The 22,584-nt window shown below is 39.0% G+C and overlaps 1 protein-coding gene across 15 annotated transcripts in view; it reads right to left on the bottom strand.

Moving 5' to 3' along the window:
* Positions 1–21,295, bottom strand: part of STAU1 (staufen double-stranded RNA binding protein 1) — a 51,208-nt gene extending 29,913 nt beyond the window's left edge. For 2 of the 15 annotated variants that reach the window (XM_081148710.1, XM_081148711.1), the window contains exons 1-3: positions 20,954–21,189; positions 9,507–9,577; positions 2,860–3,148 (exon numbers count right to left, since the gene is read on the bottom strand). In XM_081148710.1, coding sequence (XP_081004836.1) covers positions 2,860–2,928 — 69 coding nt within the window. In that variant the 5' untranslated portion in view covers positions 2,929–3,148; positions 9,507–9,577; positions 20,954–21,189. Of the gene's footprint in view, positions 1–1,067; positions 1,193–2,859; positions 3,149–9,506; positions 9,578–19,752; positions 19,917–20,953 lie in introns of those variants that run through there. The other 13 variants (XM_081148702.1, XM_081148701.1, XM_081148698.1 and 10 more) reach the window with 11 other exon arrangements.
* Positions 21,296–22,584: the final 1,289 nt, after the last annotated feature.

Raw genomic sequence — 22,584 nt, 5'->3', positions numbered from 1 at the left:
AGCATTTACTAAATGCCAGGCATTATGCTTCTCACTTTATCATATATTCTCTCATTTAGTTTTTACAATACATCTACTTGGTAGGTATTATTATCCCCATTTTACAGATGAGGAAACCGAGGTTCAAAAATAGTAGTAAATTGCTCAAGGTCACACAGCTAGTAAGAAGCTAGGATTCAATCCAAGATCTGTCTGACTCCAAAGGCCATTTACCTAACTGCCCTAGGCTATGGTGACTATTTATAATAGTGGTTGGTGTTACTTTTAGTCAAAAGAAAAGAGAAACTTGGTATTACTTAAGGCTTCAGGTTTGCATGTCATGAAAAATGAGGTATATCAAGAGACAAATAACTCATAAAGCTAGAATCAGAAACAGGAGGCTGAATTCCTTCTCTCTCACACTCTAACTTCTCATACTATATCCTCTCATACTATAGTAGCAACGGATAAAGCTAGATATGCAAACATTTAAGTTCCAAGATCTGTATTAGCATGAATATCAAACAAGCTTAAAAAACGGAATTCCTGAACAAATAGTAAACATTCAAATTACTGTCATCTTTCATTCTCTAAGATAAGGGAAATGACCAGGATAACTGACACCTGAGAGACAATCCAATACTCACTTTGAGACTGATTGCTACCTCTCATATTCAAACTTTTCACCTGATGGCTAACAAGTTGCAAAACTGATTTCCAGTTCACCCCTCTCCCTGCCCAGTCTAAGGTACACTTGTAAACAAGCCGGAAAGGAGCCAGAGGTAGGCTGCAGGCAGGAGGGCCAGAGCCTGGAAAACTCACAGGAAATCATTTGCAGGTGCCTGAGGATACACTAATTGGAGCTTTAAAAGCCAAATATCCTAAACAGAAGTATATCTTTTATTTGACCCATTCTACAAGGATGAAAAAACAAGTAATTTGCCAAAAATCTATACTTTTCACATCTCTTTAAGACAACCACAGCAGAAAATATGTATTTTGAATCACAGCACCACTTGTAACAGTATAAAAGACAGAAAACATTCCTGTTGGGTTATAGATGCACAAGCAGTATGAACAATATTTACCTTACAGTGAGCTGGACCTTGCTCACGCAAAAGCTTATACTCAGGCTGAATCTTGTTGAAACGGGCTAACTCATTCACAAGACACATTGGGGTTTTCTCTTTGGGGTGTGCCATGCTAGAAGGAACTGAAAAATAATGTAAGAGCATTGAAGTCATATATATAGACTGCTGCTCTCCTAAGGATATGGAAAAAAGAGGGAAAACAAACTAAAGGTCTAAGGATTTAGAGTGGCAGTGATGCAAAACTGCAAACCACACTGGGGGCACGTGCTAGAAGACAGCTGGGATCTTTTCTGAACCAGTTGAGGCCAGCTCACCTGGGAGAGGGTGTCTTCAAAAGAAAGAGAACAGAAGTCAGGGGAATAACTAAATCATGGCAGGCAAGCAAGATCTGAAATCAGATGAAGCACGGCTATCACAACCAACCAAGGGAGTAACAAGGTCTTCTGAGCACACACACTGGTTACAGCAACGGCTGTCAGCTGTATTCTGTTGGTTGTTTCACAAAACGCAACGTACCAACACCATTTCTCAAACAATGACTGTTTTCCACACACTTAACTTCTCATTCCTGGGCGTCCCCTAGTCTGATCTCCAGAGGCTGCCATCCTCAGCCTCTGATCTCCAGAGGCTGCCATCCTCAGCCTCTGATCTCCAGAGGCTGCTTACCTATTTCTGAAAATTTATATAAGGAAAATAAAATGTCCTTGGTGGGCAGGAGCTTTACAAAGTCAATAGAATGTGGCTATAAGACACATTAGAAGGCAATAAATCCCAGAGGACTGATATAGTCGGTGCCATTGCCTTTCAAGAGGGACTAAAATGGCAAGTGTGGGGAAAATTGAATCTCTAGGGATTATGACAAGAATGCTATCTGGTGAGCTGGTCCATTGAAATCTAGAGCCATGCAGCTCAGAGTGGGACAAGCTAACACTCTTAAGAACAGACTTACAAAGTAAAGAAAATGAGAGAATGAAATGCAAAGGAAATTGTAAGGTATAAGGGGTTGAAAGGCATTTGTTATAAGGTGACTCTGGCACGGAGACATCCATGCTGACACTCCATTTAATTGGTTTTGCCACTTTAGGGGAGTGGGAGGGAAAATACTGTTTTTTGGTGTTTTTTTATTCAGGTGTTTCAAGTATTTTCTAATCAATGAGCACATTTAGTTCATTTTTAGTTTCCTAATCAGATCTGAATGCTTCTAAACTTATTTCCTTTTTATAAATCTCTGCTTCATCGTTCAATCTCTAATTGGTCCTCACTATGATTTCTGATCTACCTCTGAAATCTTCAACTTAAACAAATGTATTCAAAATAAAAATTAAAAAATGCCAATGTGCTCTTCTGTTTGCCAATAAAGCTGACTGACCCCTTGCTTGGGATAAAATCTTACAGACATACAAAAAGGGGGTTTAACCTACAAGAGTTCTTTGTCAGTTCTGGGAAATAATTTTAAAAGCAGAATTTTCCCATATACAATGACTATCCAAAGTGGAATTTACTGTTCAATTCCCTCTGCCAGCCACCACTTTATAACAGACTAGGCTTTATAGTTTAGTTTTCAATTCTCTTTTTTACACTTTGAAATGGTCTGTCAACCAAGGCCTCCATCAACCCAATATACAACCAAGTGTTTTATATCTGGGATAAAGAAGCTTGGGCAGTAATATATTCTTCTGCTTCTTGAAGGTAAGTGCGAGAGCTTCCTACCTCTGCAATCTACTTATCAGATCAAAAAACAGGCTGAGAACACATTTGAAACAGAAGACACTTGGATTCATACGCTTACCTGCAGCTGCACTGGTGGATGTAATAGATGCAGAGGGTAAAGCAGAGTTTTGAATAGGTCTACCTGCATTTTCAGAGGGCAGAGAGCTAGTAGTAGAAGGAATACTCATCAAAGGCTGTGAGAGAAGAGACTGGTTCTTGTTCAGTATTTGGCTCCCTGAGAGAGCAGCAGATGGGTTCTGAACTTGCACTTGAACTTGAGACATGGTCACTTTCAACAAAAGTGAACAACTGCAGGTAAACAGCTTTCAGTGCAGGTTAATTCAGTGCTATGAAGTCTAAAGTTCTACCTAAAAGTTGTAAGGAAAAGAAAATAAAAAGGTAAATTATAGAGGAGATATGTAACTGCCGATATTCAGTCAAAAATGGTGTCACCTTCTCAAGTATGAAAATAGCCCCATTTAGCATGTAGCTATGTTGATGTATTAGAACTGTTTCTCCTTAGTATACAATAAAGTTCCTGACTTTATGACTTTCTCAGTGTTTTTAAATTACTTACAATACCCATATGCTCTGCATGTTGATTTTATGAAGAAAATCAGTAGGGTATAATAATATTTATTGGTGACTATTAAGAATTATAAATTGCAGCTTATATTAAAAAATATAAAAAATTTAAAATATGGAGAGGTTTTTTTTCATAGTGTATGGAGTATGGTAAAGGTTTCTGGCCTCAAAATTCTAGGAAGCTGAAAGCAAAGTGGGTTATAACACGGTTAATAGGTGAATATAAACACCACTTCCATTTAAGGGCCACGTACTCAGATTGACATTTTTAAAGCTTTCCTTTAAGTTGACTGAAGAAAGAGAAGAATTTCTCACTTCTGCTGTTTCTTTTTATGATGATAAAAGATTAATTTGTTTTCCTAAGACGTTTGTTTTGAGATAGTCTCAGTTATGGACCCCAAAGAAAACTGTTACATCCACATCAGTGCTTGATTCTAAGAAATCTGAATAGCAAAGAATAGTCTACAGATTTATACAACTAAAAGCAAAAATGGAGAAGAGGAAGAAGAGAGAACAGATTTCAGACTGGCGATTTTAATGCGGTGGCTGGTGGGGTAGAGCCTAGGGAAGCAGAAGAGATTGTTTACTGTATCTTGTAAGCTCCAAAGGCATTCTTTCTAAATACATTTTGATTTCTCCACAAGTCAAAAATTAGGACAGTTCTGCTTATTTTCATGACCATCATCCAAAAAGCTGAAAATACTGAAGGCAAAAGTACTCAAAAAATAACCAGTAGCACAAAGAACAGAAAAATCCAACTAAAGCAGAAACCAACAAACAAACAATTGAGAAGTTTTATTACAGAGTAATTGTTCATCACTTTAATTTTTTTTAAAGTCTCAAAAAATGATTTTTAATGAAAGCTGGACCTCTAGAAAGAGATGAATGACCAGAACAATTAAGTTACTTGAGGAGTCCTGGCACATTCTCTCTTGCTGAGAGCAAAAAAGACTGCACAACTCAACCAAACCAAACCCAAAATCTCAGCTGAAATATGACTTTGGATCATAGAGGCATTGACATTACCCTACTCAACAAAATTGCACAATATTGCTGTTGTTCCTTGTTTACTTTTGGAATCAGAACGAAATAGTTCCACTGAGGATCTAGATAATGATGTTAGCAGACAAGCTGCCAGTGTCAAGAAACAAGTCCAGAACCATTTAAAGCCAGCTATGACCTTGGTTCCATTGTTTTTATTTCCTTCAGCTGCCAAAATACAATGTTTCTCTCTCGATCTTCTTCCTCCCTCTCTATTCACCTCCTTCCTCTACCTCTCTTTCTAAACTCTGTATTGAGGGCATTTTTCTACAAAAAAAAAAAAAAGTCATTTATAGTATACTCACAACTTCAGGACACCACCCACAGGTCACAGGCCAAAAAGTAGCCAAAAGCAAGTGTTTGCTTCAGGGTCTACCCATTCCCCAGAAGCAGCAACCCAACTCTGCTCTGGGCAGCTCTGAGAGTCTGAGACTCATGAATGAATGAATGAATGAAATTTAGAAAGGGAGGGGCCCAAAGGGATCTTTTCTGGCTAATGCTGTCTACAGCAGGCCCACTGCCAGCATTTTCATCACAGACAAAAATATATAGGTTTTCTAGGAGTTGAGAAAGGGAACAAACAGGCTTTTAAATAAGACTGTCACAAAAATGTTAACCTCAAGTTCACCTGAAGTTATGTCTTTATAACAACTGGTTGAAACAAGTAGTTCAAAACATAATAAAAAAATTTTAAACTCTCCTAATAAGGCTGTGCACTTTACAAATTTTAATTTCCAACAACATGACCGATACTAAAATCCAACAAACAGTACTCATTTGCTAGTAAATTTTTAGTCATTTGCTAATTTAACACTTTTATGTGTCTTTAGGCTTGAAAAGAGAATCTAAAGCAGTGGTTCTAACGAGGGGGTAAGTTTGTTCCCTAAAGACACGTGACAATATCTGGAGACATTATTTGGTTGTAACAACTGGAGGACGCAGGGACCTACTGGTATCTAGTGGGTAGAGGGGGCAAGGATGTTGTTTCAAGTACACATACACTAACCCACAAAATAAAACCTTACTAATGTAACACGCAGCTTATATATTTTCTTACACAGAAAAAGAAAATCCCCTCTTCATCTCAAAGGCTCTAAAAAACTAGATGCTAATATTTTACCCAAACAGATGCTCCTCTCCCAAAGAGAAGCCAGGCAACTATCATAGTTATAAATGGGAGGAAACATATTGTTTACCCACATAATTCAAAGAACAAATAAAGCTTTTGACTACTACCCTTTATATAGCTCACAGCAGCCTTCAGGAGAATCATGGAATTTTGGATATTACTTCTGTATAAATTTAGAACCTAGTGCTGAACAGTACTCTGTCCTGAAGATTAAATCCTTAACTGAAATCTTGTTTTTTCTTTTTAACCCATTTTTAAGGATTGTTTTCTACTAGATAAATTAGGGACTCGAGAGAGATTAAAATACTTTGTTAGAGTCTTCTTATAGAAGAACAGTGTTTTACATACAGTAAAATTAGGTTGAAAAGTTTGAAACACAAAGACTCCTCAGTTTTTCCCAGCACTGAAACCACCTTTGACTGTTAAGCCTATGTTGTGCTGCCATTTCCCTGCCTCCTGTCTCCAGCACAGATGAGAGCCTTGGTCTTTTCCTATTTGAAGAGTTTTAGACACCAACTCAGGAAAACACGTTCATCTTATTCTCAAATCCAAAACTTATGAAGCACATATCAGCACCATAACCACAAAGAGGGGTGATAAACCAGAATTACAGGTAACTCTTTTCAAAAGACTCCTAATTCCAAGCCTCCCCTCCCCAGGCCTTTCCTCTGCCCAAACCTTCCTGGGTCCTTACTTTGGCTTGGTGACACAAAAAATCTCATAAAAGCAGTCTCACCTTGGCTGGCAGCTTCCATTTTACAAGTGCCAAGTACTTTTTAATGGGTTGTGGGAAGAAGAATATGGGCACATAAACTCTACAATAGCATTTTTAAAAATTATACATGATGTGCTAAAAAGTGATCAGACACAAAATGCATATTCTTCACTAAGCAGTGAATCTACCAAGACTAGGCCATGCTTAGTACAGTCTGAATGACATGATGATTTGTTTAATACACAAGGCAGACCCTTCTAGAAATAGTTTATAGAACTATCTGCAATAACGTTTAGTCTTATTCACTCTCAACTAACATTATTAAATCACTGTAGTATGACATAACTACTTCAACAAATATAGAAAAACATCATTTTTAATACCTAATTTTTAACTGAATTAACTCATGACTTATAACGACATATCTGTACTTTTGTATAATCAACACATCATTTGCCATTCCAGTAAGTGATGTCTCCAAACAAGATGTGTTAAAAAAAAAAAAAAAAAAAAAAAAAAGTCATCCCAATTCTAGACAAGATTTTAAGATAGCCACATACATTTCACTAAATATCTCCCCATCAAAGTCCTTTATTAAATCTTGTGTAGTATGGGGACACAGACACAAAGTACTCCAGTTCCTTGCCATGATAAAGCACTTGCAGTATCAACAGCAACTTTAGGATATATTCATTCAATATTCAACAGAAATTTATTAAGAATCTACTACATGTAAACTCATATGGCAGAATATACATTCTTCAGTGACAGAATCAATTTGTTAAAGTTTTCCTCAAAGACAGAAGAGATTTTTAAGCAACCAATTGTAAATCCATCCATCTGTTCTCTTTAATTTTTGAGAGGCGCCATTCTCAGAGAAACTTTGTCAACACCACGGAAAAAGTTAAGGAAGAAATCACTTTTCCTACAATAACCTTGAAATACACCTAAAATACCTTTCGATCTAACAGTTATTTGCAAGATACTTTTCTGACACATCTTTCTAGTTACAATGTGGTTGTATGTTTTCTGCAAGTAAACTCACTCCCCAACTTCACCCGCCATCAGCACCTACCATCCCCTGCCCCCTAGGAAACAGCAATTCATTGATTCCAGTAATTACCCAAACCCCTGTAGACAAGGCACCCACAATTATAGAAACATGGAAATCACTATCAATGTACAAAATAATTTCCAAAAAGACATCAAGCAAATAATGTCCAATAGCAGGCCCATATGTCAAATCACAATACTAAAAGGTTTCTTTAAAAGAAATATGACCAAATTACTTAAAAGAGAGGGAAAAAAGACCATCATGCACTTGGTGCTCAAGAGGAAGACAGGAAAAGTAACCCTGACAAGACACAATCACATATAAAACAATAAAATCAGCCAAAAATAATGCCTGGAAATAACCCAGGCTATTCAAGACCTCTGCATCCAATATAAGTGACTGAATGTGGCCCGTCTCACAGTTGGCCCAATGCCAACTGGGCAAGGGAAGATTTTCTTTCCACACAAATGTAACCATTGGGTGGTCCATTTAAAGAAATACTTCCTAAAAAAGAATTCACTATTAATTGTTCATCCTAGAAAAACCATCACACCATACTTTTTACTAAAGTGGAAAAAAAAAAAAATTACCTCTGCAGGCTAACAAGCTGCAAATCTTAACTTTCTTTTCTAGCTCTGAAATTTTATCATGCTCCCCTCTTCCCTTCCCTAGAGAAATCCTTAAAAATAACTAAATTCAAACACGTTATTTTTATAAACTGGAAGTGTTTTTAAAATCTAAACTTATAAAAACACAGAAAAATGTTTTAAACCAACCAAAATGAGTATCTATTTATAATATGCTAGAGACTTTTAAAAAATATGTATCTTTATTGATTTCAGAGAGACAAAGGGAGAGGGAGAAAGAGAGATAGAAACATCAATGATGAGAGAGTGATCACTGATCGGCTGCCCCCTGCATGCCCCCAACTGGGAATTGAACCTGCAACCCAGGCCTGTGCTCTGACCAGGAATTGAACCGCGATCTCCTGGATCCTAGGTCGATGCTCAGTCGCGGAGCCACGCCCAGCCAGGCAATGCTACAGTATTACCTTGTGACATATTCTTAAATAAAGGGCTTGGTTCACATAACAGTTAACTTTTTCTTTCAGAAAAGGGAAACTGTAGTGTGTTAACCATGTGCCATCTACCTAGAAACATAACTGCACTGACCATCATCTTCATGCAAAACAGATCAGTGCCAAGACCCAGTTTCTGAGAAACCAGCCTTGCTGCTGAGTAGCAACCAACAATTTTAAATTAAATCAGACCGAGTTTCTGAGTTGTGGCTTTCAGTTTTATTCCCAACTCAGATAGCAACTACACATCCAACTCTTGGCAAGTCACATCCGGTGCCTCAGTTTCCTAAATCACTTGGTAATGGGGTATTTGACAAAACCTCAGTCCCAGCAATCAGAGCACTAAAACCCTGAAGGAATCCTGAGGCGAGGTAAGTTATTCAGTTCTTTGAAAAGAAAAGCATTATACAAATTCAATGTCATGAATGTAAATCCATCCATTGAGCTTTGTACAACTTCTCTAATTTCCTGATGCTTCAATTTCCTCATTCCAAAGGAAGTTGGATTAATTTGTCCACTAACTGCCACCTCAGAAATATGATATGATGATGTGCTTTCAGTTCTTAGAGGAAAAGTGCTAAAATGAGGGAAAGTGCTAAAAAACACAAAGCAATGTCAATACATGTGGTGTATTTTGCAGATAAAACACTAAAATCCTAGGAGTACTCATAAAACTTTCTTGGTCTAGATAACCGAAAGCAGCCAGTGGTAAACAAAACTTGAATCCTAACCCTATCTCAGGACAGAAAACAGGTTTGAAAAACAAGTTTAATATAAACAATCTGAGAAATCAAAGGCAAACTACAAAAGTTTCTATAAACAAGATGCTTATTGATCGAGTAATGTTAATGACAACTTCAACAGTGAATTTTCACCTCTATATTTAAAGTATATGGCAGTGCTGGCTAGAGGGTTTTACATTCTTGCCAACGATTTTCCCTGCATTTAATCACTTTTTAATTAAATCTCAAGAGTAAAAAGAAATTCAAACTGTATAAAATCTCTTCTGTTTCTCTAATATTATAGCCAGAAGTAAAAGTCGTTTTCCATACTAATCATTGAAAAATTTAAAAATATTATGAGTTATGAACAGGCCTGAAATTATACAGCCAAATTATGTGTACCTTAAAAAGAGGAGCTCCAGGAACAATGTTGTTGTGGTTCAGGTCTGAGAGGTTACGTGGTTAGAAAACTCCTGGAAAATAAGAAATAATAATTTACTAGAGGATATCTTTTTCTGAAAAATGAATATATATATTGCTAAAGTTTTGGGGAAACCTAAAATTTACAAGTAGGGAAGTTTCCAAAAACATGATCCCCTGGCTTGAAGCTACACACTCTAGAGTCTAAAACAGGCACAACTGCAGAGACATGAACATAGGAGACAGTAGGAATTCCTTTTCAGTCTCAATTACTTTCTGATAAGAGAGCTGTGAATACCTAAGATTTACTTTTTAAAGAAGGAACTGGACATCATATACTCCCTCATCACAAAAGCCTGATTTTTAAACTGTTTAACTACTGGCTAAATACATTATTTACAAATGCCCGCCCTTACCATGTGCTTGTTGATGCAAATACAATTTAGACATGAAATTTTACAAAACGGCACTTTGCACATAAATATTCTTACTTTAAATCACAAAATACGAAAAAGCACATTACCTCTAGTAAACCCAAATCATAACCCTTCTTTAGAACTGGATTTCAAGTGACATATGAGTTTAATAATTCTCAAACTTTCAGATCTGCTTTATCTAGAGGCCCCCCCCTTTAAATGGCAGTAGTCAGTAGCAAATAGAATTCCTTACCTTGAGATGCTTTTTGCATTTTTACAACATAATTTTGCTCATTTCAATTGCTCACTGCTACTGTGACTTAATAAATAAAATGCAGCTTTTTATTGTCCAAATGATTTTATAAATAAAATCAAGTGATCTCATTTGCTCTACAATATTTTAACAACTCAAGGTCTTCTTTTTGTAAATAGTGTACTATACTAACAACTTTCCAATCTAGAACCCTTTGTTCTATAATACCCATTCAAAAGATTAGCATGAATGGAAACTGAAAAAGGCCTCTGAGCAGCCCAAACAGATGTCTAAGCCCACCCACCTAATAGAGCCCATATCTTTTACCAATGGGGCTTTCCTCTATTCAAACCCATCTCTGTTGAACAAGTATGGCAGATTTGGTTATTGAGGTTTTTAGCCCAAAACAGAAGTTAAATAATTAGATTAAAAAAAAAAAGGAGCTGCTAAAGTCAGACATAACGAAAATAGTAAGAAACAACGACCAACAACTCAAAGCAAAGTGAAAAGGAGGGGTGGGGGGAAATATAGCAGTCTGCAACCATTTGGATTTCAAACATCTTTACACAACACAAGTGATAGCTGGATTCATATACACATTCACACTTCCATAAGTAAATATTTTTTTAAATCCTCCATTTTCAAATGACAATCCAAAGCCGTATGATTATTACCAATATGTGTATATAGCACTCCAATCAGCAGTAGAGAAGAAAGACTGTGGGTTAAACCCAATTGCCCTTTTCTTTCCCACTCAAAAAAAAAATACTAGAATCCAAGAGAGTAAATTAAATTCATTGCTTTATCCATTCAATAAATAATTAACCTACTATTTGCAGGCATTATTCCAGACATTGGGGAGAGAAGAGCACACAAATGAGATACAGCCTCTGTCCTCGTGGACTTCACATTTGTATAGGAATAACCTTGAACCCAACACCAATTTAAATAAATAATTCACAGTGGCATTTTAATTAGCAGTAACAAATCATTTATAATACACATCACCTCATAACTAAAAAAGACACAAGAGAACATAAAAGACCTCTTGGCTGCAAAATGTTGATTTAGGATAAGGGCAAACCAGCTAGCACACAGCTGTTTGGGTAAGGTGGAGAAAGCTCTTGGCTGGGGATCTAAGTTTGGGTCACAACTTGGGAGCTCAGATGAAAAACCCTGACCAAGTTACTCCTGCAGGCTTCAACCTTTTAATGTATTAAATGGGGTTACTTCCACCAATTTCATGATTAATAAAATAATCATAGGAATCTTGAGTAACTCGTAATGTAGACAAATGCTTATAAACTGTGACATGCCATATCAAAGTTAGCTGTTGAACATCACTTTCTTAGGGTATACAGTAACTGATATTATAAAAGGATATTAATAAATCACATTCAAAAGACACTATTTTAAAAAGAAAAACTATAGCAAAGTTAAAACTCATCCTTCCAAAAAGAGTTTTTACTTTATTCTTTTTTAATGTTTGGCACTTAAATTGATAAATTCTCAGTTAACAGGGAAATTAGTACCTAGAAGTAGCCATACTCTAAATGTTCCAGACTGTAAAGGTTCACTCTTCTACAAACCAGAAGGAAACGTATTTACCTCACTATATTTGACTGTCATCTAGATAAAGGGTCATGGAGCCTTAATGAGCAGGTTGGTTAAATTATGCAACAAAGAACATAAGCATCCAAGCATAATCAGATGAATTATTACATATAAATTATCTTTCTTTCTGACAGAGGAAAGGACTGCCACCATTTCGTACAAAATCACAATGGCACTAACAGACAATGACCTTATTTCTATCAGAGTGGAATCTGCAAAGGTAAAAAATACATGCCTCAGTTCATTTTAATCTATAGAAAGCATGAACTTCAAAAAAGCAAAAACGTCGCACAGCCAGGCATGGCTCAGAGGTTGAGCATCGACCTAGGATCCAGGAGATCGGGGTTCGATTCCCGGTCAGGGCACATGCCCGGGGTTGCGGGCTGCAGCCGATCAATGACTCTGTAATCATTGATATTTCTCTCTCTCTCTCCCTGAAATCAATAAAGATATATATATATATATATATAAAAAAAAAAAAGCAAAAACGTGAATCAGACTGACTAGATCATAAAGCTCATGCCTGAGGAGAGCCATTAGAGTAACAATTTAAGTAGTAGTATCTGCTCACTTCATCCCCAGAAAAGACACATTTCCACCTTTTCATGATTAATGAGACACACCTATGTCATTACAGACTACATAGTGGCCTGAGTTAAGGTTAAACACAGAATGGAAACTCATACACCACCTCACTAAAACCCCAATCCAAAGGCAGATTTCATTTCATTGATCTAACCTTTTAAGGCTAACCATAAGAAATTACTACTACCTGGGTGGACAACCAAAGAGGCTTCTTATTCAGAAGACCACCGATTCAAAGAAATTAAAAAAGAAACTGTTCAGGACGCAGTTCAATACCAAACAGAATATTACACTAAATATTCCTCACACCATTAGCTAGGAAATGGATGTTAGAAATGGCTGGGGATAAATGTAAGTCACGAAACCATAAAAATCCTGGAAGAAAACATAGGCAGTAAAGTCACAGACATCCCACGTAGTGGACTTTTCACTGATACATTTCCTAGGGCAAGAGAAACAAAAGGAAAAATAAATATATGGGACTACATCAAACTAAAAAGCTTCTGCAAAGCAAAAGAAAACAGCCTCAAAATACAAAGGAACCCCACGGTCTGGAAAAATATATTTGCCAAGGATGTATTTGATAAGGGGCTAATTTCCAAAGTGTACAAAGAACTCATAGTACTCAGCAAGAGAAAGACAAACAACTCAATTAAGAAATGGGCAAAGGACTTAAATAGACACTTCTCCAAAGAGGACATACAGATGGCCAAGAGACACATGAGAAAATGCTCAACGGCGCTAATCATCAGAGAGATGCAAATTAAAACCACAATGAGGTATCACTTCACACCTGTCAGAATGGCTGCCATCAACAAATCAACAAACGACATGTACTGGCGAGGGTGTGGAGAAAGGGGAACCCTGGTACACTGCTGGTGGGAATGCAGACTGGTGCAACCACTATGGAAAACAGTATGGAGGTTCCTCAAAAAATTAGAAATGGAGCTGCCATTTGACCCAGTGATTCCACTCCTAGGAATGTATCCTAAGAATCCTGAAACATTCATCAGAAAGAAAAGAAATGGCTGGGAAGCAAAGAGAGCAACAACTTCCTAACCCTATAAAGTTAACTTCCAATTAATTCACTTCCAATTAAGCAGAATATTATAATTCTAAAGAAATAAATTTTCTTAGCAACAACCTTGTGTATAGTTAATAAATCATTTTTAACAAACTTCATAAAGGATTATAGCAGTAATTTACAGGAAAACCTCCTTTAACACAAAGGTTACTGAAACATCCTCCTCCCCATTTACTTCTAAGTACTCCCCCAAACCTTTGAATCAGCTTAAAAGTTATAGTTTAATTTGACTGCAGCACTTTATCACAACAAACAAAAATAAACTGTAAATCTTCAAACTATTTCAAGGGAATGACAAATATGTTTCATTTTAAAAACTGAACATTACTAAACCACACTTTTTTTCCCCCAAGTTGTTCTAAAGTCCTAGTGAACAAAATCCTTCCTAGCTGTGGTGGGTGTGTGGGTGGGTGAGTGGGGAAATAAATTATCCTAAGCAAAAAGCACCTGAACATATTTAGAGATTAAAGTATGGTTCAGTGGAAAGAGTTCAGGACCCAGCCCCAGTTATCTGTCCTCCTAGACAGACCTCAGTATCCTCAGCTATCATGACCCTTTCTCTGCAAAGACATTTGCAAGTATCAGAAATACAGCATAACCTTAATTAAAAACAAACAAAATAACCTATATAATTTTATTAACCAATGTCACCTCAATAAATTCAATTAAAAAAAAAGAAAAAGAAACACAACATAGTCTGCTTCAACCCTTGGCACAAACGAAGAGCTCAATGAACAGCAGCTTTTATATTAGATAAATTCAATCTGACCTTTCAGATTCCTTTCCTGCATCCAAATAACCTTCACCCGGTAATCCTAACCTGGCACGTGGTAAGAAATCACTCAATAAATAGTAGCAAATATTATTATCCAGCAAATTCACCAATCCTGTGCTTAGTTGCATGTACATCTATATAAACTTACAGGTACACACCACTTGTAAAATAACACATTAAATGGGAAGAGAGAACATGCTGACTAAAATCAACCTACTCACTGGGCAACCAGTTCTAAAAGCTACATCAAAGAGGGAGACAATCTGGTTTAAGGAAAAGACCCAAGGGCACTTAAATAGATTTTCTTAAGAGTTTGTAGTCTGGTATACATGACAAAAAAACACACCTCTAGGACAATTATGACCTCTGCATATTTTATAAAATGGCCTGTTTTGCTTCCTTCCATTACTGCTATAAACTCACAAAGTCATCATCACATTTCTCTCCCAAATCAGATTCCATATTAAACAGAAGCAGATGAGCCACAGATGTAATATTCAGAAGATTAATTTTTAATTGAAAGCAAATACTTTCTTGGAAAGATTTCCCTACCTTTGCTTTCATTAAATATATTCTGGGGGAGCACCCTGAAAATACTCCTTTAACAAATGAATGAACGTGTGTAATTCTGGAAAACATAATTAAGCGCTAGCCGGTTTGCCTCGGTGGTTAGACCATTGGCCTGCGGACTGAAGGGTCCTGGGTTTGATTCCAGCCAAGGGCACGTACTACCTTGGTTGCAGGCTTGACTCCTAGCCTCGGTTGGGGCGAGTGTGAGAGGCAACCAATCAACATGTCTCTCTCACATAAATGTTTCTCTCTCTCTCCCACACCTTCCACTCTGAAAAACAATGGAAAAAATATCCTTGGCTTAGGAGTAAAAAAATAACAACAACATAATAAAGCCTGCAGAGAATTTGCTTCTACCTCCACTTTTCTGGTGACATAAATCACTTTTATATCAACCTTATTTACTACTATGGGAATGTAAATATTTTTAAAATAAATTAAGCTAGCCCGGCTGGGCGTGGTTCAGCGGTTGAGCATCCACCTAGGATCCAGGAGATCACGGTTCGGTTCGATTCCCGGTCAGGGCACATGCCTGGGCTTCAGGCTCGATCCCCAGTAGGGGGCGTGCAGGAGGCAGCCAATCAATGACGGCTCTCATCATTGATGTTTCTCTCTCTCTCTCTCCCCCTCTCTCTGAAATCAATATATATTTAAAAAACAAAAATTAAGCTATTTGCAATAATTTCTCAATTTTACTATTTTTTTAATTTTATTTTTGTTTAAAATATTACAGATGTCCCTTTTTCTCCCCAGTGACCCATTCCATCCCATCCCACCCCCCTCCCCAGTCCCTCTCCCACCACTGTCTGTGCCCTTGGGTTGTGCATATATGCATATAAATTCTTTGGTTACTCTCTCCCCCGCCACCCACCCACCCTCCTCCATCCCTCTGACATTCCTCAGTCTGATCTATGCATCCATGTCACTGAATCTATTCTGTTCATCAGTCTATTAAGTTCTTTAGATTCCACATATAAGCGAGATCATGTGATGTTTGTCTTTCTCTGCCTGGCCTATTTCACTTAGCATAATTTTCTCCAGGTCCATCCATACTATCCCAAAGGGTACGAGATCCTCCTTCTTTACAGCTGCGTAGTATTCCATGGTGTATATGTCCCACGGCTTTTTTATCCACTCATCTACTGATGGGCACTTGGGCTGTTTCCAGATCTTAGCTATTGTAAATTGCACTATGAACATAGGGGTGCATATATTCTTTCTGATTAGTGTTTCAGGACATCAACAAATCAACAAATGACTCCTGCTGGCGAGGATGTGGAGACAGTGGAGCCCTAGTACACTGCTGGTGGGAATGCAGACTGGTGCAACCACTATGGAAAACAGTATGGAGGTTCCTCAAAAAATTAGAAATGGAGCTGCCTTTTGACCCAGTGATCCCACTTCTAGGAATATATCCAATTTTACTATTTTTTAAAAAATAATTTCCTTTGGTAAGGTTTTTTAGTTCAGAGCACTAAGTTGTGGGCAGAAGAGATATCCAAACCATCCATCTGGTGACATTTAAAATCAACACAGCTATATATTATAATCCTATTTTCTCCTTAGTAGGTGAGAACATAGGATTTGGCCAACATTATTCAAGGTTTGTAATACTTGATTTACCGATAAGCACATCTTGGTGCAAAAAGTTCATTAGACAATTTCCTTTAAAAAGCAGAGAGTTCTGGCCTGGCCAGGTGTGTCTCAGTGGTTGAGAGTTGACCCAGGAACCAAGTGGTCATGGTTCAATTCCTGGTCAGAGGACATGCCTGGGTTGTAGGCTGGATCCCCAGTGGGGGCATGCAGAAGGTAGCAGATTGATGTTGATGTTTCTCTCTCATCAATTTCTCTCTCTCTCTCCCCCTTCTTCTCTTAAAAAAAAAAAAATTAGCAACATTCAAAAAAAAAAAAGCAGAGAGTTCTGGAGTCAAAGCAAAATTGGAAACAAATCAAATCTTTTAAAGATCTAAGAATGCCTTATAGAGTTGTTTCAACTTAAAACTAATTGTGGTAGACATGCATGCTGAAGTCTTTAATGTGCTGATAACTGCAATTTACTTTGAAATGCATCAAAAATAAAATGGATTAATGAATTAAAAGAGACAGAGCAACAGAAAAGACGTGATAATGCAAGGGTAATAAAATGTTAATGGCAGAGGGTAGGTGACAGGTATAGAGGTGACATTAAAATTCTTTAAACTCTGTAATATATTTGAAATTTTTCATAATGAAATATTCAGTAAAAATAACCACAGCAACCACGTCTACTCATAGTTCAGTCTCTTAACTTATAAATTACATTTTTCAGGATAGCATAAACGCTATATAGTCTTAATTTTGATAGTTTTATTTAAGGAAAAGCTCAAGTAGAAAATTGCAGTGGAGGCATATTAACCACAAAGGTCTCCATCGCCACAAGTTAATTTAATATATATATTTTTAATTGATTTTAGAGAGAGAGGAAGGGAGACAGAGATAGAAACATCAGGGAGAGAGAAGCATCAACATCAATTGGCTGTCTCCTGCAGGCCCCCCACTGGGGATCAAGCCCTAAACCCTGGAATCGAACCAGCAACCTCCTGGTGCATGGGTTGACAATCAACCACTGAGCCACATCATCAGGGCTCACCACAAGTTAATTTAAAACCACCTGTCTTAGGTCTAGTGTAGAATAAAATCTGTCATAAAATTCTCTAAAAACTTCTGACTGCTCCAAAATCCCATTCTGAGAGAAAGAGAGCAAGGCCAAAAGCTCTCATTTGAGGGGAGGAGTTTACATTTCCCCAAATTGAGCAATTCTGTTTCACTAAATTGGATTTGAAATAAGATGATCCAGTTTGGAGGTTCATAAAAACAAGGCCCCATGACATCCCACAAAAAGATACCTTTTTTCATGAAACTTTCATCTTTATACTGGTAAATTTCACTCTCACTCCATCCAGTAAAAGGGCATCATAGAAAGTTGCCCTGCAAGCTGAGATCCACTCTGTGCCTCTACATTAAATACTTCTTCATTGTTTTATGGGGAAGAGATTCTGGATGAAGCAGCACAGGATAGTCCCATGTTTAATGATTATACCCAGAATAACGTTAATGGTTGGACTTCAGAATTGGAGGAGGGGAAGGAATTCTATGAGTCATACTCATTTTTAAACTTAAGATAATCTGTATATAAATGAGCTTTCTGGCTGAATTTTAAGAGACAACAATTTAGTCTGAACAAATTGTACAGTATTTAAGGTGACAATTCCAAAAGCATAAAAGTTGTACTTTAAGCCTACTAGGAAGCACTAAACATTTCTAAAAATAAAGTACATTTTGTGTCCTTTCTTAGACACCAAATTGGATTTTCCCCCCTAATTTTAAGAGGTATGCATATCTCTCCCCATCTCTCAGGTTGTAATAACTGAAACATAACATATTTTCACCATGCCTGATCAAGCTCAAAAATAAACCTACACAACTGAAATGACAATGTTACTGATCTAAAAGCTGGTGTTCATGACCAGAAATGTGAAAATTAAATTATAATGACAAACAATATTCCTGTCAACTTCCACTCTAGGAGATTTCTTTTTAGACAAGAAAAACATGAACATCTATGCTATGAATTCAAACTTAATTTGTTTGTAAATACAACAGATGGGGAAGTGGGGTACTGGAAAATAATTCTACAACAGAGTTTTGAAATCAAATATCCTTTGCTTAATTCTTAACCTAAGGTGATAGCAGCATATTTACATAAGGACTTGTAAAGAAACTCTGAAAGTTATTATGAATTATTAACTGTTGTTTAACTTTGACACAAAGCTATTCTCCATTAAAAGTGGTTTAACAAGTAGGTCTCTCCACCAAAACAGGATTAGGGATATCTGTATTTCCGATTGCTTTTCAATTATAATCACTAATAGCTTAAGAATTGCTGCTTTTGTACACAAAGAAGCAAGGAAGTATTTTGGATATAACTTTGAAGGGGGTAAGCACTGAATCAAGAGCTAATTTGGCTACTCATTTTTTTTTCCTGCTGCCCAACAAACAAAATGAGAACTGTGATTGTACTAAAAGTAAATTTTGTGACAGAGTAAGAGTATGGGGCAATCTAGTAAAATTATATGTCTAGGATTTGATTCAAAATAACCCAGTTTGGGGGAGGGGGTGCTACACGTAACAAGACTGACCGGCTTTGAGTTAACAATTATCAAAGCTGAGTGACCAATACATGGAGATTCTCTATACTATTGACTTTGTATGTTTTCCATAACAAAAAGATATTTTTTAAAAATGAGGTTATCCAATGCAATATTAAAACATTACTTCCCAAACATTATAATTTTCAATTATGGCAGAAGACATGCTATGTCTTCTGTTGCTTGTATAGTTGTTTGCTTGGGTGTTTTCAGAGTCATCCAAACCAAGATTTTAAACTAGAAATGATGGTAAGACTGTGTCGGAAAATTCTAAGAAAATGTCGAAAACAGAGAGGTCACTTTGCATCATGTGTGTTAATGAGAGATGGGTGTAAATCAAAACAGTGTAAGGTTCAGTAGGAAATCCACTTAAAATAATACAATGTACAGGAGGATCACTGAATTGAACAAACACACACTTCTTAGTCTTTTGTAAATCTGAACCTCTGTGAGTCATTTCCTTAATGAAGGGTACACCTAAACAACTAAGTATGGAATTAAAAGAAACTCAGTATTTCTTAAGAGTTGCTGTTTTATAAATCCCACCTGTTACCAGGATGACTGAAACTGCTCCCTCTACAATCCAACTGTATTTTTAGTTTTTACTTCAACAAGCAGCAATGTCATTTACATTTGGCAAGCACACCGATTCTTGAAAGACCAAAATCAACCAAAAAATCTTGTTTAACCCTATTTCCATCACCCTCTAAACAATTAAAGCTACAAGCAGAAGGGAAGAGTGACCTTAAAAACGTCCCCACAGCCAGAGAACAGGGGCAGAACAGTCTGAAGTACACATCTTCGCCGGAACAGGAGAAAACTTCCACATAAGCAATACTGCGACACGGAGGTGGGGCAAGGGCTTAAAAGGAAAGTCGGCCAACAAGGACGAGGGAATGAAAGCACAGCTGCAGCGAAAAAAAAGTTAGAAGTTAGAGATGTAGTGCAAGAAAGGACAGACGTTTTCCAGCTTCGTACACCCGCCTCCAGAGCCTGACACACAGCAGGAGCTCCAAAAAGGTTTGCTGAACACTCAAAGCTTCTGCCAGCAACTTTCCCAGGAATGGAATGACAACAAGAAGCCGGATGATGGCAGGAAAACAGGGACCTGGTGAAAATCTTGCAGTTGGCTCAGCCGAGACGGAAATAACAGCATCTTTTACAGACTGCCTGCTTACAGAGTGTCCCAATTGAACGCACACTCCCACCCCTTTCAGACATTAACCCCTCCAAATAATAAACCGGCACTGGAAGTGGGCAAGCTGAACATTTCTGCCCCTAAGGAAACCAAAAGAGGAGGTAGGTCAACTTCTGTCCACTCTACCCACTAAGTTATAGCTTAATATCACGCTAATAAATTATGCAGACGGTTTATTGGGACACGCTGTGGGTCTGGCACTCTGATAAGCGCTTTACACGCCCCAATTCACTGAACCTTAACAGCCTTAAGAGGCAGGGACGGCATTAGCCCCCAACCAAGACACAGAGTTTAAACGACTTGCCTAAAAGGGCACAGCTGGGATTAATACCCGCGTCGGACACCTGGGCGGTGTTCCTAACTACTATGCTACAGACCCTGCTGGGGCAATTTAGATGCTCCGGCCCTCAAGGGCTTGAAGCCGCGACCCTGCGCCCCCGCCCTGAGAATAGCTTCGGCGTTGCCGCGCGCGAGGAGGAATGAGGAAAGGCGGCGTGGCACCTGTTTCTGGCCACAACAAGGGGCAGAGGAACTGGGAGCGACCAGGGTCCAGGCCGCAGTGCGCCCCGACGTGGGGGGCGCAGGAGGATCCTCCTCCTCCGGGAAGGCCCCGCGGGCTGAGGGAGGCCCGGGGAAGGAGTCTGGACGCGCAGTCCCGCCGAGGCCTAGGCACCCCCACCCGCCGCTCACCTCCCCGCGGCCGCAGCGCCCGCGCGGGCCCCGTCAGGCCCTGCCCGGCCGCCTCACCTGGCTGCTGCCGGCAGCTCGTCCTCCGACCGGCGGTCCTGGGCGGCGGCGGCGGCGGCAAGGAGAAGGAAGGAAGGAAGAAGGGAGAGAAGGAAGGGACGGCGGCAGGGAATAGGCGGAGTGGCCAGGGAGGAGGCGGGCGCCAGCGGGCCGTGGGTCAGAGGAAGGGGGAGCCGAACCAGACGCGGCCGCCGCGGGCGCAAACGCTAAGAAGCCGCTCCGGCGCCCGCAGCCCCGCAGGAAGTGACGGGGGAGGGGCCTATGCCCGCCCGCAGCTCCTGCCCGCAGTTCGGACCACAAGTTCCAGCGGGCGCGGCGGCAGCTCCTGCGCTCGCAAGGCACGCCGGGAGCCTAGCGGGCTGGGGCCTGGTCCCGCTTGAGCCTCATAGTCCCGCCTTGGGCGCTGGGATCTGCTGGGAGTTGTAGTTCGATGGGAGATGGGTCTGGGCGGCTCTCGAGAAGTGGGGCTGGGCCTTTTTTTTCCCTCACCCACGTTCCTTCTTCCGGTTTTCTTCTCCGCCTTACCCGCGGCCCCCACCCCGTTCCTCCTTTTTCTCCTTCCTTCAATTCCTCCTTAAGTGTTTATTAATCGCCTGCTGTGTGCAAAGAGCAGTGTGGTGGTAAAGAGAAAGACAAAAATTCCTGCCCTCAGGGAGCTTACGTTCTAAGTGGGGGTAAAACACAAAAATAAAATCAGTATCTTTTATAGTAAAAGGGAAGAAGTACCAGATTACTATTTCTCTCACCCAGTTCTAAATAAACTAAGTGTATTTTAGCAGCCATTTTATATGACAGGGGGTTTGAGGGAGGGAAATCTTAGACCTCTAGAATCACACAGCAAAGAATAACGCAGCATTGTGAGAGATTCAGGAAACTGAGTGAAGGAACCGCAAATGCCCAGGCCTCCTCTCACCTGCTTCCCCACTATTTAAAAAGTTTATTTTCGCCCGGCCAGTGTGGCTCATTATAGACTGGGAACTAGGAGGTCAAAGTTCAATTTCAGGTCAGGGCACATGCCCGGGTTGCAGGCTAGATCCCCAGTAGGGGGCGTGCAGGAGGCAGCCCACAAGGACTCCCTCTCAGCAATGATGTTTCTCTCTCCCCCTCTCCCTTCCTCTCTCTGAAATCAATAAAAAACATATTAAAAAAAATAAAAATATTAAGTTTATTTTCTGCCTCTCTCTTAACCCAGCTATTGTTCAATCTTTCTTTATAAATTCATAATATGCGGTGCTGTGACTGAAGGGGCCTGTCCAAACAATGCTTTGGGACCTTGCCCTAGCCACAGAGGACTCCTTCCCATGGACGGGAACTCTTGTAAATTTAAAAGAAACTGAATCTCAAGACACCAGTAACAGTCAAAGGACTTTAACTGTCCTTGAGTGCCCATCCACGACAGCACTAAACAACATTCAGATATCGTCCAGCCATCTGCTTGAAGGCGAATTATTTTTCTTTCTTTCAAGCCATCTAATTCCATAGCTCACCTAAGTAAAGGAGCAGACATGAAGGTGTTTCCCTAAACCCAAGGCTGGGGTCCCTGCACAATCACACAGTCTCTTCAAAGGTGTAAAGTTAGAGGTGGTGTTCTGACCCATTTTTACCCATGAGGACTCAGGCGATGGACCTTT

Source organism: Miniopterus schreibersii (genome assembly GCF_964146895.1).
Source record: "Miniopterus schreibersii genome assembly, chromosome: 10".
NCBI classification, from domain to species: Eukaryota; Metazoa; Chordata; class Mammalia; order Chiroptera; family Miniopteridae; genus Miniopterus; species Miniopterus schreibersii.
This window is presented reverse-complemented; position numbering and strand designations above follow the sequence as displayed.